At 37.9% G+C, this 18,643-nt stretch overlaps 1 protein-coding gene across 19 annotated transcripts in view; it reads right to left on the reverse strand.

Moving 5' to 3' along the window:
• The window catches only part of LOC117715213 (solute carrier organic anion transporter family member 1A5-like), a 56,629-nt gene that overhangs the window by 31,065 nt on the left and 6,921 nt on the right, over positions 1 to 18,643 (reverse strand). For 13 of the 19 annotated variants that reach the window (XR_013112722.1, XR_013112720.1, XR_013112718.1 and 10 more), the window contains 3 exons: positions 17,335 to 17,480; positions 11,530 to 11,671; positions 6,292 to 6,424 (listed from right to left, as the gene is read on the reverse strand). Coding sequence is in view for 14 of the 19 variants with exons in the window: in XM_076940769.1 (XP_076796884.1) it covers positions 6,292 to 6,424; positions 11,530 to 11,671; positions 17,335 to 17,480 (421 nt within the window). In the remaining 5 variants the exon portion in view is untranslated. Of the gene's footprint in view, positions 1 to 6,193; positions 6,216 to 6,291; positions 6,425 to 11,529; positions 11,672 to 17,334; positions 17,481 to 18,643 lie in introns of those variants that run through there. The other 6 variants (XM_076940779.1, XM_076940778.1, XM_076940780.1 and 3 more) reach the window with 3 other exon arrangements.

Below are 18,643 nucleotides of genomic sequence, written 5' to 3' on the forward strand. Positions count from 1 at the left end.
GAGTCCTTCAGAGGAATGGAAGGAATCATTGGGTGTGACATAAGGGTTCAAGGAAACCACAAGAACTCTGCCCTCAGAATTAACTGATTGGGAATCAAGTGGGCTCATAGAAATCAGGGAGCCTGAATGTGTCTAACCTAGAACTTCTACATATATGTTATGGTTGTGTAGCTTGGTGTCCTTTTGGGATTACAGGCTGTCACTGACTTTTTTGCCTGTCTTTGGAACTGCTTTCCTCTTTCTGTGTTTCTGTTTTCAGGCTTTAGTGAGAATGTGTGCCTGCTCTTATTGTAGCTTGTTATGCCATATTTGGTTAATGTCCCTGTAAGACTGGCCCTTTTCTGAGGGGAAGTGGGGAGTTGATCTGTGGATGGAAAAGGGAGTCTGAGGGGAGAGGAGGGAGCTAAAACTACAGTTAGGGTTTAACAGATGAGAGAAAAATAAATTAAAAAGGGGGGAATGTTGGTTTAAAAATGAAAAACGTGAAGGCCCATTTCTCACAGAAAAAGAGATCTAGATACAAAAAAGTACCTCAGTGTCTAGTAATCACCAATCCTAGTTTGACCCTAAGCATTTGGCAAAACCAGACATAGTGGGAAATAACTGCAATCCCAGCAGTCAGGCAGTGAAAAAAAAGAGGATCATAAGTTCATGAATATTATTAATTACAGAGTAAATTTGAGGGCACAATGATCTCCATGAGGATCTTTGTTAAAAGAAAGAAAGAAGAGAGAGAGAGAGAGAGAGAGAGAGAGAGAGAGAGAGAGAGAGAGAGAGAGAGAGGGTTTCCCATGTTGTTTCAGTGTAGCTGGTTTTATGTGGAGGTCCTTGATCCACGATCCACTTAGACGTGAGCTTTGTACAAGGAGATAAGAATGGATCAATTTGCATTTTTCTACATGCTGACCTCCAGTTCAACCAGCACCACCTGTTTAAAATGCTGTCTTTTCTTCCACTGGATGGTTTTAGGTTCTTTGTCAAAGATCAAGTTACCATCGATATGGGGGTTCATTTCTGGGTCTTCTATTCTATTCCACTGATCCTCCTGCCTGACTCTGTTCCAATACCATGCAGTTTTTAATCGCTATTGCTTTGTAGTACAGCTTGAGGTCAGATGATTCCCCCAGAAGTTCTTTTATTGTTGAGTGTAGTTTATGCTATCCTGCGTTTTTTGTTATTCCAAATGAATTTTAGGATTGCTCTTTCTATCTCTGTGAAGAATTGAGTGAGAATTTTGATGGGGATTGCATTAAAATTATCGATTGTTTTCGGTAAGATAGCCATTTTTACTATATTAATTCTTTCAATCCATGACCATGGGAGATCTTTCCATCTTCTTAGATCTTCTTGGTTTCTTTCTTCAGGGGCTTGAAGTTCTTGTCATACAAATCTGTCACTTGCTTGGTTAGATTCACACCAAGGTATTTTATATTATTTGTGACAATTTTGAATGGTGTCCTTTCCATAATTTCTTTCTCAGCCTGTTTACCTCTTGAGTAGAGAAAGACTACTGGTTTGTTTGAGTTAATTTTATACCCAGCTACTTTGCTCAAGTTGCTTATCAGGGTTAAGATTTCTCTGGTGGAAGTTAAGGAGTCACATAAGTATACTGTCATATCATCTGCAAATAGTGATATTTTTACTTCTTCCTTTCCTATTTTTATCCCTTTGATTCCCCTTTGTTGTCTAATTGCTCTGGCTAGGACTTGGAGTACTATATTGAATAGATAGGAATAGAGTGGGCAGCCGTGTCTAGTCCCTGATTTTAGTGGGATTGCTTCATGTTTCTCTCCATTTAGTTTGATGTTGGCTACTGCTTTGCTGTATATTGCCTTTACTGTTTAGGTATGGGGCTTAGATTGCTGTTTTTTTCCAAGACCTTTACAATGAAGTGCTATTGAATTTTGTCAAATGCATTCTCAGCATCTAGTTAGATGACCATGTGATTTTATTTCTTTGAGTTTGTTTATATAGTGCATTACTTGATGGATTTCCTTATATTGAACCATCCTTGCATTCTTGGGATAAAGCCTACTTGACCATGGTGGATGACTGTTTTGATGTGTTCTTCGATTTGGTTTGCAAGAATTTTATTGAGTATTTTTGCATGGATATTCTTAAGGGAGTTTGATCTGAAGTTCTCTTTCATTGTTGAGTCTTTGTGTGGTTTAGGTATAGGCATTTTGTGGTTTCAAAAAACCTGTGAGTTTGCTGAGTTTGCTGAGTACTCTGACAAGAATGACTGAGGAGCTGTATTGGACATATTTTCCTGACCCACCTTTGCTTGACTATATCCCAGATGGGACAAGCTGCCTTGCCTAGAGTGGTATAGAGACCTTGTGGGATAGAGAATTGAAAATAGAAATCATGTCTCTTGTATTCTTCTTAAAGGTGACACGATATTAAGACTCAATCATGTACTGGTATAGAAATCAATCAAATATGGGAAATAACAGTCTATGTTTGGAAGACTGAATCTGGACTTTTTCAGAGACATATTTGGAAGCTAGCTGTAGCTCACTATTTTGGGGAGCCAACAGAAGGCAGCTATCATCCTTGCAGCTATCTTGAGCCATATATCCTGACAAGAAATTTGATTACAATAGCCTACAACAGCTGAGCACACTCTGATAACATCTTGTTTTAGATACCCAGGATCTTCCCTTGGGTATGTGAGACTTAAAGGTGTGTGATTTAAGGGCGTGACTTAAGGTGTGATTCAGAGATAAAACCTAAGGGCATGACTTAAGGGTGTGACTTAGAGGTGTTACTTAGAAGTGAGACATATAAAAGGGAGAAGCAGACAGAAGAGTTCAGTACAACTTGGAGTTAATTATTATTAAGTATTAGGCACTTGGGAGTAGACACTTGAGACAGAAGAGATTATGAGGTATTAGGCACTTGGCACTTGGAGGAAGAACTTGGAATTAGACATTAGGCACTTAGCACTTGGAAGAAATAACTTGGAATGTAAAGAACTAGAGAGTAGGAACTAGGGACTAGGGACTAGGAACTCAAGACTTGGGACTTGGACTAGGAAGAGAAACTGAAGAATAAACAGGATTGAATCACACTCTATCTGGTCTCCATTCTACATATTTGTCCTTACTGTCTCTCTTGCTGATCCCCGACCTGCAGACCAGAGCAGCTTGGGGCAGTGCAGGCTCTAACAGTTTAGCCCCCAAGGCTTTTGGCAGTGCAGGTTCCAACACTGATAGAGCGGTCCAAAACATTTTTGGCCCACAAATGTGGGGCAGCTTTGGCCATAATACACTATGATGATAGGATAGCAAGAGATAATGTTGGGACAAGATCTAGATTTCAAACAAGGCTTAATGCATGTTTTAAGGCTCTTTTGATTGTCAAGCTAAAATTGGTTTTGTCTCTTCTACAATATTTATTGTAAGTTGCATTGACTGTATGATTTCCAATTATGTTAGTGTGTTGAAACCTGGCATGTCTGTTATGGAGGTCTATCAGCCAGCTTTTGTCTCACTTCCCTGAGTATTGTAAAACATTGGTTCCCTGAATAAAGCTTGAAAATGCTGGAAGAAGTGAGTTAGGCTTCAAGCAGAAGCAAGAGGGTAGCAAGTTTGATTATTGCTGGTATAACAGATTTAATTCCATTAATTGCTAGCACCACAGCTTATGTAATAACATTGATGCAAGGAGTTAAAACAACTATTTTTGTTAATCATCTAGCAAAAAATGTTACTAATGTATTGAGTATATAAAAGGACTTATATAGGTATCTGGAACAACGAATGATGCTCTATAAACCATTCAAATTATCTGAAGGAGGTTCAGGGTACAAGAATTAGGAGCCATACCAAGTGTCATGACAAATATCATTGTAGTAGTGTTACTTTTGAAATTCACAATGATTGTCATTATAATTAGAAAAAAGTTTAAAGACACCTGTAAGATATTTGGCATAATCCTAACAACTCTCTGGGTGTGTTAACTTTGTATAGTGAGATTATGAATTTAATGAATGCTGCTCTGTTGACCTTTGATGCTGTCGATAATGCAATAAAATTATTCATGACCTGAGCTCATTATTTTCATTTTGGTCAAACCTCAGAAATGGTATATATAGCTTGATCAGGCTAGCCCTTCTGGTCCTGGGAATACTTTTATTCTTGCTCATAGTATTAAGGCTTATCTTTAACAACATCAACATATTGGCAGCCAAAGTACATGGCTTGAACCTGAAAATGACCCTCAGACAGCATTATTAAATTAAAATGCTGGCAAGCCAAGGATAGGTAAAATTCTGCACAGAGCCTTACCAACCTAAGACAGAAGTACTTTGCTTTTGAGAATGGATATTCCATGATGGGTAAGGAAGGCATTCTTGTCAGAACAACCTAAGACAGGCTCAGTCTTGTTAATGAAATAAAAAATGGGGAAAGGTGGAGAGCCTTTGGGGCTACTGTCAAGAAGCTGACATGGACCAATGACAAGGAAATGGGCAGCTTGTTAGGAATATGACATTGGCCAAGGACAAGGAAATAGGTTTCAAGCAGGAATCTGACATTAGACTAGAACAAAGAAGTAATTCCAGGCAGGAAACTAAATATTAGGCTACAACAAAGAAGTAAATTCAGACAGGAATCTACATTTTAGGCTAGAACAAGGAAGTAGACTTCAGACATAAAAATGACCTTGGGCTAGGATAGGAACATATGCTCAGATACTTTGGTCATCCTGATAAGCCTTTAGAAACAGTGATTATAAGAGTGTTCATGAAACTGGGTTTAATGCCTTGCTTTATCTTTGACTATTTGTGTTTATTGCATTGCTTGTTCCTTGACTATTTGCATCTATTGTATTGCTAGACCCTGAACATAGAACTGACCATAATACACACATGTAATCAAAATGGTATAAAAGCATAAACAAAAAAAAGGTGTGGGATAGGGGGTTCTATGGAGGGGAAATGAGGAAAAGGGATGACATCTGTATTGTAAATAAATAAAATATCCAATAAAAATACTAAAAAAAAAACAAAATAAAGGAGAGAGAGAGAGAGAGAGAGAGAGAGAGAGAGAGAGAGAGAGAGAGAAACAAACAAAGGAAAGAATAAAGGGAAGAAATATGCTCTTGAAAGCCAGATGACTCCATGGGTAAAGATGCTTGTATTCAAGCTTCCATCCCAAGTCCCACACAGTAGTCAGAGAGAATTGATGAATGGCCACTGAATCAGAAGTTACAAGGGAAACATAACCATACTGTAGGGAGCAACAAGTATCTTCCAGGCCTCCTTGAAAAGCTGCATGAAGAGATTCGCACTTCAGGCCCAAGCTGAGCACACAGAACCATATCTAAAGTAGGGGTTAAAGTGCACATAAAAAGTAGCTAGATCCTGAGGCTTGCCCTTCAACTTTCCAAGTGGAAATGCACAGAGGTGCAGGAGAATCAAAAGATATACACTGAAGACACAGAGTCTGAAAACAAAAGTCATTATTTTTTTAAAAACTATAAATGATAAAAGGTTATATTCCCATTTTGTTCTGGCTTAGCCTCTTTAGCAAGAGCAGAGAGATTCTTGTTCTTTACCTCTTTAGCAAGAGCAGAGAGATTCCAGCCTAGGATGAAAAGTTAGTTACACACATTTCCAAATAGCTCAAAATCAAACAGTCCTTCTTAATCATTAGCCAATATCTACTCAATCACTTGTTGATCATCCATATTCTCTTAAATATACTCTTAAATATGAATAAATAACCAAGGCCATTATGGGGGATACTCTATTACAGTAAATCAAAGAATAAAAACCTACATGTGAAGGAGCCAGAGACAAGGGAGACAAATGAAGAGTCACAAAGGAAAACATACTGAATTCTTGAGAAAATACCAGATGTTCTCCCAGAAGAGATATATTAGATATAGAGATATGATTGACAATAAAATTTTTAAAATATGATGATATGAATTACAAGCTCATTCAAGAAATTGGATAACAAAGTTAAATTTCCCACAAATACCACCAAGGAGATGAGAAGAAAAGAAGTTAGAAATATAAAATCACAAGACAGGAACAAAATCTAAGATGCCTGTGCTCGAATACAAAAAAAAAAAAAAAAAAAAAAAAAAAAAAAAAGGCAAGAGAAAGGTGAAGAAAGTACCAGAACCTTTTTAGAATATCCTGATCAAAGGCAATTGATTGATGATGTGGCAAAGGACTTACTCAAATAGTCATCCAGACTGTGGAGCTAAGAGAGCTTTCCTACTCTCAGAAATGAAATTCTGAGTCTCACTTCATTTAAGTAAAATTTGAATACTCACCTGCCCATGAGGAAATGAGGTAGTGATATTATGAAACACCCTAGACCCATAATTGCACATCCAATGCCAATAATGATAGGTCTGTGCAGTTTCATTCCAAAATAACTCACGAATATAATCAACAAAAGGTTTCCTGAAAGAGGGAAATGAGAATTCATGGTTTAGTAAAGTATCAGCAGCTCTTAGTCAGCAGACTCTCCAGCATTTAGACTCTGGGGCTCCTTGTTTAACAACCACCTTAAGAATAGAGAAGTGGAGGGTTGTGGGGTAAGTGGTCAGGATATTTTGTGTATTGTTTTAATATGTAAAGCAACTGTGACCCTGAGGGAAGGATCTCTTACTCTCTGGAGAATACTAAAGCTCTATTCATGATTATCTGTCTGTTAGAATTGAATAAAAAAAGCTAGTGTAGGCCTGTATTTCACCTTTGACCACTCCTCTCATGCCTGCTGTATGCAAATTCAAATGGGCTCATGTTTTTTAGCTTGCTATTTAAAACCACCTTTGTTGTTCAATATGGCCAAACTGGATGCCTGCTTCTATTGTCACTTGTTTCTTTAGATGTCATAATACTGTTTAGAGTCCAAGTGCTCCAACTAGGTCCAAGGTCTACATTGCAACAGTAAAATGATCAAAGTAAAAATTCCTCTTTGTGGTTATGAAGAATCTAGGTTTAAAAAATTCATTTGGAAGCCCTGTGCTGACAGAGAGTTCTTTGATAAATATGTTTGAGAGTTGAAAGAACAGGTGGGATCTGGTAGAACATACTTGCCATCTAAGCTACTAGAAGGCCAGGAGAGGAAGATGGCAAGATGAAAGTCAGCCTGGGCTACAGAGTAAGTTCAAGCCTACTGCCAGGGATTGGCCTACACTGAGGACAAACAGAGGATACCCAGAGTATTAATTGTGTCATATTGCCTATGTCAAGGTGAGTCACTTCTCCCATGTATCTATTCCATAGGAAAAAGCTTTTAATCTTCTAGGCCTGACAGCCAAACTGACTCTGCCCAAGTTAAGATGGAGCCCATGGGGATATGGGAACTGTTTAAGTAGTAGACTATAAACCAACCTCAGTATTTTTAATTAATACATGACACCTAGACTGGAATTTTCTCCCTAGATTTCTAACTACTTTGACAGCTAAGCTAAATGTAATTTGACAGCTAGAAAACAGACCTGGCTTCTTATCCCAAGGTAATTCACCACTATATTAAATCGACCATTTAAAATACCAAGGAAGGTTCCTTCCAGTCTGGGCCAGAGCACTGAGCAGATGTTGAGCAGCAGTTCTGCCCCCAATTTCTAAGAACCCCAAGGAAGCAGGTATCCCAGGTGCTCTAACTCAGGCAGTATCCTGTCTGAGCTTGAGGACTGAGCAGATTTTGGGCCCCAGCGCTTACCCCAGTAGTTACACCCACCCCATAAAGTTCTGATACAACCAAGATAATAGGAAGACAGGCTCCAGTCAGGGACAGGGCAGGTAGCACTAGGGAGATACAGATGGCAAAAGGCAAGCGCAAGAACATAAGCATCAGTAACCCAGGGTACTTGGCATCATTAGAACCTAGTTCTCTCACACAAGAAAGTCCTGAATTTCCCATATCACTAGGAAAGCAAGATTCAGATTTAAAATCACTTGTGTCAATATAGAAAATATTGACACAACTGTCAAAGAAAATGCAAAATGCAAAAAGTTCTTAACACAAAACATCCAGGAAATTCAGGACACAATGAGAAAAACAAACCTAAGGATAATAGGTATAGATCAGACTGAAGATTCCCAACTTAAAGGGCCAATAAATATCTTCAACAAAATTATAGAAGAAAACTTCCCTAATCTAAAGAACAAGATGCCCATAAACATACAAGAAGCCTATAGAACACCAAATATACTAGACCAGAAAAGAAATACCTCCCATCACATAATAATCAAAACATCAAGTGTACAAAACAAAGAAAGAATATTAAATGCAGTAAGGGAGAAAGGCCAAGTAACATATAAAGGCAGACCTATCAGAATTATGCCAGACTTCTCACCAGATACTATAAAAGCTAGAAGATGCTGGACAGATGTCATACAGACCCTAAGAGAACACAAATGCCAGCCCAGGCTACTATACCCAGCAAAACTCTCAATTACCATAGATGGAGAAACTAAGGTACTCCATGACAAAACCAAATTTACACAATATCTTTCCACAAACCCAGCACTACAAAGAATAATAGCAGGAAAGCTCCAATACAAGGAGGGAAATTATACTCTAGAAAGAGCAAGAAAGTAACCCTCTTCCAACAAATCCAAAAGAAGATAGCCACACAAAGATAACTTCACCTCTAATAACAAAAATAACAGGAGACAATAATCACTGTTCCTTAATATCTCTTAACATCAATGGACTCAATTCCCCCAATAAAAAGACATAGGCTAATGGACTGGATACATAAACGAGACCCAGCATTTTGTTGCATACAGGAAACCCACCTCAGTACAAAGACAGACTCTACTTTAGAGTAAAAGGCTGGAAAACATTTTTCAAGCAAATGGTCCTAAGAAACAAGCTGGAGTAGCCATTCTAAAATCTCCAGCCCGAGAACACAAAAGGAGGGACTCATGGCTCCACCTGTATGGGTAGTTGAGGGTGGTCTTGCCAGGCATCAGTTGAAGTGGACAGCCTTGGTACCTGAAAGTTTGGATTCCCTAGTGTTGGGGGAATTTCAAGAGCAGGGAGGTGGGAATGAGAGGTTGGTGAAAGCACACCCTCATAGTAATTGGAGGAGCAAAGATGGGGTAAGAGGTTAGGCATCAGTAGAAGTAGAAGGCCTTGGTGCCTGAAAGTGTGAATTTCCAAGTGTTGGGGAATTTCAAGAGCAGGGAGGTGGGAATGAGAGGATGGTGGGAGCACACCCTCATAGTAATTAGAGGGGGATAAGGGGTTAGGCATCAGTGGAAGTAGAGGGCCTTGGTGCCTGAAAGTTTGGATTCCCTAGTGTTGAGGAATTTGAGAGCAGGAAGGCGAAAAGGGGAGGATGGTGGGAGCACACCTTCATAGAAATTCCCAGCATTATATGGATTAGACATGATAGAGGCAGGCAGCCAGAAGACTAGATTCCAGAATTCAAACAAACAATTATCTTGATACTAAAATTTGTTTTGAGAATTGTATATTGTAGAATACATAGCCTTGGTGTATCTACTCATCAGGCAAGCTGAGCACACCTGCTCGAACCTCTGATGTCCTGAAATTCCAGCCGGATGCAGTGAAGACACAGTGTCAGAGGCTAATCAATTTATTTTTTTCCCAATCCCTCTTCTAATATCTCAACACCCATAATCAGCTTGAAGAAGTTAATGAAGAGTCGGCGCCCCTATTCCCTGGGCTTGGGGACTGAGGTGGTCAATACTGGGCTGTCTTTCTAAGGAAAAGTAGTGATTTTGGTGGATCAGGGAGGATTAGCTAGGATTTATTGCATAGCCATAACTTACTCGTAGAAATATGTATAATTGTTATTAAGATGAAGTTTTAATTTCTTAAATGGTACAAAATTTACTTTGATTTCAAATTTAAGGTTTTTATTGGTACAAGCTTCTTATTAATATAAAAGTGAGATGAATATTGTTACTATCATAGGCATGGCGCCTGTATAACACATTTAGGAATACAAGGCTTAGACCCAGTCCCTCCTTAACTTTTTTAACTTATCTGAGATGGTTAGACTGTGAGTTAAGGGCCTATAGCAAATTCATGGCTTTGAGTTTATTGTTAGGGAGTTTTCTATATTTTCTTTAGAAATAGCTGAGAGGAGTTAACAGACAACAGTCCAGATAGCCTTACATGGATAGTTGGTTTTCAAAACATCAGAAGTCAACAGAATTGATGTTACAAACTTTTCTGTAGTAATGTTCATTTTGATTAGAGACATGTCTGCTCCTGACAGCTTCCTGTCTAGGATTCTAAGAAGAAATTGAGCATCTTTGGAGTTGAGCATCTTTGGAGTTACTCCAATTGTGGTGAGACAGCCACTAGGCAAGAATTGCCTCTTTCCATCTACAGACAAATTACTGCCCAGAAAAGGACACACTTGCAGAATAGTCGACTGATTATATCTGCCTAGACAGAGTAATCAGCCCTTAATAATTCTGCATCACTAGGTCTGTCAGATGATCCTGGGCCAGAAGGCTGAAGATCGGATGCTCCAACATTCTGTAGTATAGGGACTGTCCAGGTGTTCAAAGGTCTCTATAAATTGGTTATGTTTTAGAAGCTATGCTTTATGTTTCCCATAATCTCAGTTAACTCAGACACTCTGGATTTCTGATGGGGTTGAAAATTTATAGTTCCATAGCCAATCCTTGCTATTTACTTTCAGAGAAAATATTTGAGAGGACGGTTTTCAGCTGATATTCATTCTAAAGCCAAGAAAAAAAAAAGCAAGGATCAGAACTAAGTCTTCTATTTAGGAGAGATGACAGTGGTTCTGGTTAGTGAACAAAATGATGGACTGGCTATTAGGTCTATCTTGCACCTTACTGACATAAATTAGTATAGTTATGCTCTAACTGTATTTTGAGAGAAAAGTTTTATTTTAACAGGAAGGATGATATGTAGGAGGAGCTAAGGTGGGAGGAGTATGAAGAGGAAGAGAAGGAGAAGGAGAGGAGGAGCTAGGTGATGAGAGAGAAAGAGGGAGGGGTCCAGATGACATGGAGGCGGATGCTCACATGTCTCTGCCAGTCAGAGATAGTTGACATATATAGATTGGGTATTAGGTTACACTTCTGATTGATATTGAGCATTACCAAACTTATAAAGCCTTTGGTTGACATTTAAAAAATTGTATAAAAGCAAAAAGGAGAAGGGGGCATGGGATAGGGGTTTTCTAGGGAGGGGAAATTGGGAAAGGGGATGGCATCTAAAATGTAAATAAAATATCCAATAAAAAATGTAAACAAAAAAATGAAAATAAAAAACTTTTGTACAGAAAAAACAATACCAAGCAAAAGTCTGTACCATCTCTTTGACTTATCAAATGTCAGAAGAAAATATTAATACTCTATCCTCCATTCATCACAAATAGGAACAAAATCAGTATATGTGGTACAAATTAGGTGCCATCTTGAGGATATTTATACAAGTGACTATTTCTCAACCAAACCTAACGTGTGTGTGTGTGTGTGTGTGTGTGTGTGTGTGTGTGTGTGTGTGTGTGTGTGTGTAAATACATATAAATTTAACTCACCTATCTCAAAGCTCCCACTGATGAGTCCAACTATAGAGGTGGGGATACCGAATTGTCTTTCTATTTGTATGAGCATGGAACTCACATAAGCTCCTGAGAGTGATTTCGATATATACGCCCATGTTAATGCCATCAGAAACATCTAAGAAGAAAAATGTTTAAGGAAAAAATAAAAACTGATTTCTGATTATGTATCTGCAATCTACTGTCTAAACAACCTCCATCATCAGATGGATGACCATATATCCAACATAAACATCCCTTGAACATCCAAGAAACTTTGAAGTATAATCTTGCCTCTCCTATGCTGTTCTCATTTTGTACATACAGGTAGGATAGTTGATTAACAGTTGTGTTGTTGATAGGTATGGCTTTGCTCTTTTATTAGTGTACCTTATTCATACAGAAAGACACGCAGTTGTTCTACGTAAGACACACGTATTGATAGGTCTTCAGCACTATACTGTTACCTGCAGGGCAAGTGCAGTCCCATTAAGGAAGGGGAGGAATATAAAACAGAATTACTCAAAGGCATTGTGTCCTCAGCAAGACTGATATGTTCTCTATACAGGAATGACATGCCTCTGGATATCCTGAGACAGTTCAACACTTTGTCCTCTTTCTCTGCATTCTTTAGCACAAGCCATATTCTCTCTACTGTGGACAAAAGTCAGAGTAAAGTGACATACTTTAAACTTTCTGGTTGAATATTATCTGTCCAAGTGAGGCTCATGGCATAGAAATTCAGGGCAGAACCTTGTTGGCCTTCCTAGGGTGTCAGATAAAACATGGGTGTGTACAGTTAAGACTCCTCACTACTGCCTACGTCTGACAACTCACTTTGAGTCATGTAACTAGTAACTAGTAATTCACCTATAACTCACCTTGAGTGATGTAGTGAATTACCTTCCTTGTTTCTCTCAACTTATCATCCATTCGTTATCAACAAGATACTGAAATTACTGTACTATCTCACTTGAAATGATATGCTTATAATACTGTATTAGATTACTATTTCATACTTGTGAACTTACTGTCACAAGGACCAAGTAATCTGGATAAACATGAGTAGAAACATATAAAAATATGTATTGGAAAAAGTGGATTCCAAGTTAAGTATAGTACAAAGTATACACTTTTGACTTCTAACTCCAAATTCCACTTGCAGTGATGTTCTTAACTCCCACTGTAAATCCTTATGAGGATTTGACTGACACAATAATTGCATATGAGCTTTATAATTCAGGTCCTATATTTAAAGCAAAATCATCCAAAATTAAAAAACATTCATACTTACATGATCACCTGTATCACATACATTTTGCAGAAGACAGCAAGCCTTTACTTCTCAGAAAGTAAAAGACACCAGTGACTAAGGTCATTCAGATCTAGTGTTCCATAGAATCAGTAGTTATAAAGCTAATTCTACTGAGTTTTTAACTCCACACTCTAGTGTCTGCAACAAGCCCCCTCAGAGCAGACTTTTTAGGCTTACAAAGTAAGTTTTCTTTTCTCTCCTAATTTCTTTCACCTCCCCCACTTTGTGAGTGTGTGTGTGTGTGTGTGTGTGTGCACATAGGTGTGCATGTTTATGCAGAATGAATTCATGTTTGCATATGCACATGAGGAGACTAGAAGACAACCTCAGGTATAATTTCTCAAGTTTTGTACTTTTTTATTTTTTCAAGTAAGAACTCTCAGCAGCCCAGATTCACCCAGGAGACAAAGCTGGCTTTTCAGTGAGTCTCAAGTATTGAACAGTCTGACCCCCATCTACTCAAATTGGAATCAAAGTTATGAAACTCCACAAACAAATTTTATGTAGGTTTTGTGGACTGAACTCAGACCCTCTAGCCTCCATTGCAAGTACATTACTGATCAACATATCTTCCCAACCCCCTTAAGAAATTTTCTTTCATTTTTTAATAAAGTTTTATTGACTAAATTTGTTGCTTTCTAATTTCATACATAGATGATATGGTCTCATTATTGCCTCCTCTCTTCTCCCACATCTCTTCCTTTTCAACACCCTGGTTCCTGTCTTTTTCCAAGGTTCATGAATTTTTAAATTTTTTGATGGATATAGTGTAACCAGGTCCTTTTCTGTAGACAATGGGTTAGAACAAAACATTTGTGTCTGGTGCAATAACCAGTACATGTATGACTGAAGGCCATGAAAGCCATAAACAACATGATATTTTTTTCCTGGGAGACTTTTCTTAACTATTATATTTCTAAATTTAGGAAGCAGTAGTTTCAGTATATCTTTTGACAACCCTAACATTCTAGATAATTCTAAATGCAGGGAAGGGGAGAAATCTGATTGTTTTTGAGCAGTTACGTCTAACTTTTGTCATTTAAAATAATTATATTAGCATTTTCCAAAACATCAATATAATAAAATGAAATGAGATTTAACAGGTAGAATGTGTAATTGACTAAAATGAACTTTTAATCAGATAACTTACTAGGCAGCATCTTAGAGAGGAATGTTTGCAAGACTCGGTAGAAACTAGGCAAGTACTCAAATTTTCTGTGTTAATATAAGTTCACATTTTGTAATGTAAAAATGACTTTGGAGCTTTGAGAATAATAATTTTCTCTAAAATACTGAAAACCAACAACACAGCTAAAAGAATAAGCAATTTTCTTACTAAAAAATGCTTGTTGTATTGCCAAACTTGAAGAAAATATTCTTCTCACCCTATCATAAAGTCTTTACATATTTATAAACAGAGTTTCTCTGCAGGGAACTGTTTCCTAACTGTGACCTCTGACCTTCTGTCAGGAACCCCTGAAAACTGAGTATTAGATTGACCTCTGACCTCAGACTAAGTTCTACCAGAACATAATACATACCTAAAGCAATTTAAACTACATCCTTATTTAACAACTTCTAAACCTCTCTAACTTTTCCAAATAATTACTCCTGGTTAGATATCCCTAATATTAATTCAATTTTTTTAAATCAAGAAATTTAACAAAACATCTATTAAAATTCTTTTCATGTTGAAAAACTTCATATAAACTGAGTAATATTATAATCACTTTCCTTGCTTGCTTAAAAAAAAATTCCATGAGTATATACATGCATACATAGAAGCAATCCATACCTTGATCTTAGCAAAGCATTTGACCCCATGGATTGCAACCCTTTTCTCAGGTTCTCCCATGGTGTTCTTCTGACTGCTTAAAAAATGTCTCTACTTAAAAAATTCTACTGCTACCTTTCCAAGAAAATATGAAGTGGCTAAATTATTTACTGAACTGTGAATTATTCTTCATTTCTGATTTTGAAATGTTTTTCTTATTTTTTAATTTTTCTCTCATTCATTAAATCCCAACAACTCTCTTCACTTATTACAGTCCCTCCCCTCAACCTCTCTTCTCTGATAGAGCCACTCATCTTCATTTCTTAAAAAAAAAAAAAAAAGCAGTGCTGGCCTCTTAGGGATAGCAACAGAACATGATGTAATAAGTTACAATAAAACTAGAAACTTACCCTCATATCAAGGCTAAAGAAGGCAACTCAGTATGCGGAGGAGCTGATAAATTATTTACTGCACTGTAACAAGTAATTCATTAAAATCTAAACTCTCTTAGACCTTAAGTGTCTTAGTCAGGGTTTCTATTGCTGTGATAAAACACAAGGGCCAAAATCAACTTATGGGGAAAGGGTTTGTTTTACTTATGGTTCTATACCACAGTTCATCACTGAGGGAAGTCTGGTAAGGATCCTGGATAGAGAAGCCAATGCAGAAACCATGAAAAGATGCTACTTATTTCTTTGCTCCTAATGATTGCTCAACCTGCTTTCTTAAAGATTCCAGGACTTCCTGCCCCAGGGATGGTAAGCTGGGCCTTCACATCCATCATCAATCAAGAAAATGTGGTATAGATTAGACCATTGGTCTGCAAATGACTCTAATATGTGTCAAGTTGATACAAAACTGTACAGCACAACTGGGAAGGTGGTTCAATGGGCAAAGTATTTCATTCCCAATTTTGGAGAGCTGAGTTTGAATTCTTAGTATCCAAGTGAAAAACTGGGCTTCTCTGCACTTGCCTCTAACAACAACCCTGGGAGGAACTGCAACCCTATTTCTGCTCTCTCTTTTGGGGTATCCAGGCCTGTTGTGCACTGTGATGAACTAGAGGGAGGAATATTTAGCTGGTCAGGGGTGAATGCATTGCAGGATCTTTGTTGGCAATGAGCACCCAGGCAGAGAACACACTCAAGAACAGCTTTGGACAACAAATTTATTAAGTGGGGAATGTATTTATTCCCCCAGGGAGGTAGCCAGGGTTTCTTGTTCAAGGTTTGAATGAACATGGATCATTGGCCAGGGCAGGTGTTGGAAGATGCTTCATTGGCATACTCAAGGTCTATAGGGTCTAGGGGAAAAACTTTGAAATGTCAAATAAGAAGTAAAGCCTCAAAATTTTCAGGATAGTAAATTATTACTAGGAGCTGATTTTATGCTGCCAGGTTGGGAGGTAAAAAGGAAGCCATTTCCTGCATCCTCATGATTGAAGGATTGAAGCTCCCTGGGTTGAGGCTCCCTCTATCCTTCCTCAGTGATCCTGGACCATTACATCCAGTCAGCAGTACTCATGTAGTGTGCCAAGATGGCTGTTTGACTGAGAGAACCATCAACAGTTTCAGTGAAGAGATTCCATCAAAAAACATAAGACTGAGCATTATAGAAAAAGAATTACTACAATGAATTGTTACCTCTATAATATGCATTGTATATGTGCACCTGCACATGCTTACATTTTTATGCATATATGCAAAGCCATAAGTACCTTTACATTGTGTACATGGACACACACACACACACACACACACACACACACAAAATCATACAATCACATGAATAAGAACAGTTTTATCAGTACCTTGAATGTTTAAAAAAATGCCCAGATAGTTTTTGCCATTTTATTATGACTGATCTTGTAAATAACTGCATAAAAAATTGTAGGCATAAACATTTCTCAATCTACTTTAATAAGGGTTCAACTTCTTCTGAAGCCCACCACCCACTAGAGATAGGGGAAAAGAAATTTTATTAGGACACAGGGAACTAAACCGATTTAGAAATAGTTTTAAGGAGTCAAGTTCAATCTTTGTTTTCAGGATTTCAGCAATTCAGTCCAGGAGCAAACACCAAATATGAATCAGCAGCTGCAGTCTGGTCCTTTCAGCAGACACCACACATGAACCAGCAGAGGCAGTTCAATCTAGAAGAAACTGCAAGGCTTGCCAATAGGCCCAAGACCACAGAAGCATCAAGAAGCTGCAGGATCTTCATAAGATGTTCTTTGGTGAGCTTTGTTCTATGGTATCACCACAAGTGATGTGCAGTACAATGTAAGGTGAACCAATACACACATGTTGTCAGCAAAGAATAGGAAGGTGGAGCAACCCATCTAATGCTCTAGTTCCAACTGTCAGTGGGCTCATTTTTTTATTTTTTCTGAACATTATGTGTCATTTTGTGTGTTTGCTATAGCAAAATGTCCTTTCAACTGTGTCTGTCTGCTTTAGCAAAACCTCCTTTCACTTTTGTGTCCTAGTAAAACCTCTTTAGACATAACTGACTCTCAAAGAGAAGATTGTCTTTGTTTGATTTCTATTAAAAATGCAATGCAAATAGTTATGTTCATTTTTTGGTTGTATTAAATATAGCCTTGGAGCTTGCTAAACTCTGACTGTAAAGCTAAAAACAACATGGTTAAAATAAATCTTTTCAACTCTTTAGCCAAAGCAAATAAGGCCCAGGCAATGCCCTTTGAACTCACCTGGAGGTTGCTCCCTTTAATAACAAAAAGGTCCAACTGGAAACCACTCTGTAGAAGAATGAAAATGGATCCATATTCAATACCTTGAACAAAACTCAAGTTCAAGTGGATTAAAGACCTCAACATAAAAACTGAATGCACGGAACCTAATAAAAAAGAATGTAGGGAATATTCATGAATGCATTGGCACAGAAGAAAACTTCCTAAACAGAACAGTGATAGTAGGGACACTAAGAACAACCATCAATAAATGAGACTAAAAATTGAAAAGCTATTATAAGGCACAGAGCACTATCAATAGAACAACATAGCAGCCTACAGAAGGGAAAATTTTTCACCAACATCATATCTGACAGAGGGTTAGTATCCAAAATATATAAGGAACTCAAGAAACTAGATTTCAATAAACCAAAAATTCAATTTAAACACCAGAGTATAGATCTATGTTGGGCACCATTTCTGCCCTGGTTTGGGCCTTGTGGACAAACATGAGACTGACTAGAGTTTCTGGGGCCTTGTGGGAGAGCTTAAGCCTGGCTTGAGTTTTGAGACTTATCTCAGTCCCTTCTGTAATGGGGTGACTCAGCAAGACCTGTTTGGCCCTGCCTCTGCCCCACTCCCATTCCTAATGTACAGCTTTTCCATTGGCCCTGTCAGTCACCCCATGTGCTCCTTCACTCTTCCCTGCCTCCTACATCATTACACTCCAACAAAAATTTCACCTGCCTATGTGCTGAGTTTATATAAGCAAGAGCCTGATGCAATAAAGTTCCTGCTTCAACAAGACACTCAGCTGGCCAGTGTGTTTATTTTGCTCCAACAAAATTCACCCACCAGCTCAGCCCTGGACCTACCAGCAAGGAGCCAACAGATCTAAACAAAGAATATTCTCAATAGGAATCTCAGACAGTCAAGAAACACTTAAAGAAATGTTTAGCATCCTTAATCATCATGGAAATGCAAATTAAAATTGTTTTCAAATTCCATCTACACTTGTCAGACTTGCTAAGATCAATGACACTAACAGCTCATGCTAGCAAGGATTTAAAGCAAAAAGAATACTCCTCCCTTGATGGTAAAAGTATAAACTTGTACAGCCACCATGAAAATTAATATAGAGGTTACTCAGAACATTGGGAATTGATCTATCTCAAGACACAACTGTACTTCTCCTGAGCATATACCCAAAAGATGTTTCATCCTACCACAAAACACTTGCTCAACTATGTTCTTTATTCATAATAGACAGAAAGTGGAACAAAAATTAGATGTCCCACAACTAAAAAATGCATAAAGAAAATGTGGCACA

The sequence above is a fragment of the Arvicanthis niloticus genome, chromosome 9, assembly GCF_011762505.2.
Source record: "Arvicanthis niloticus isolate mArvNil1 chromosome 9, mArvNil1.pat.X, whole genome shotgun sequence".
NCBI lineage: Eukaryota > Metazoa > Chordata > Mammalia > Rodentia > Muridae > Arvicanthis > Arvicanthis niloticus.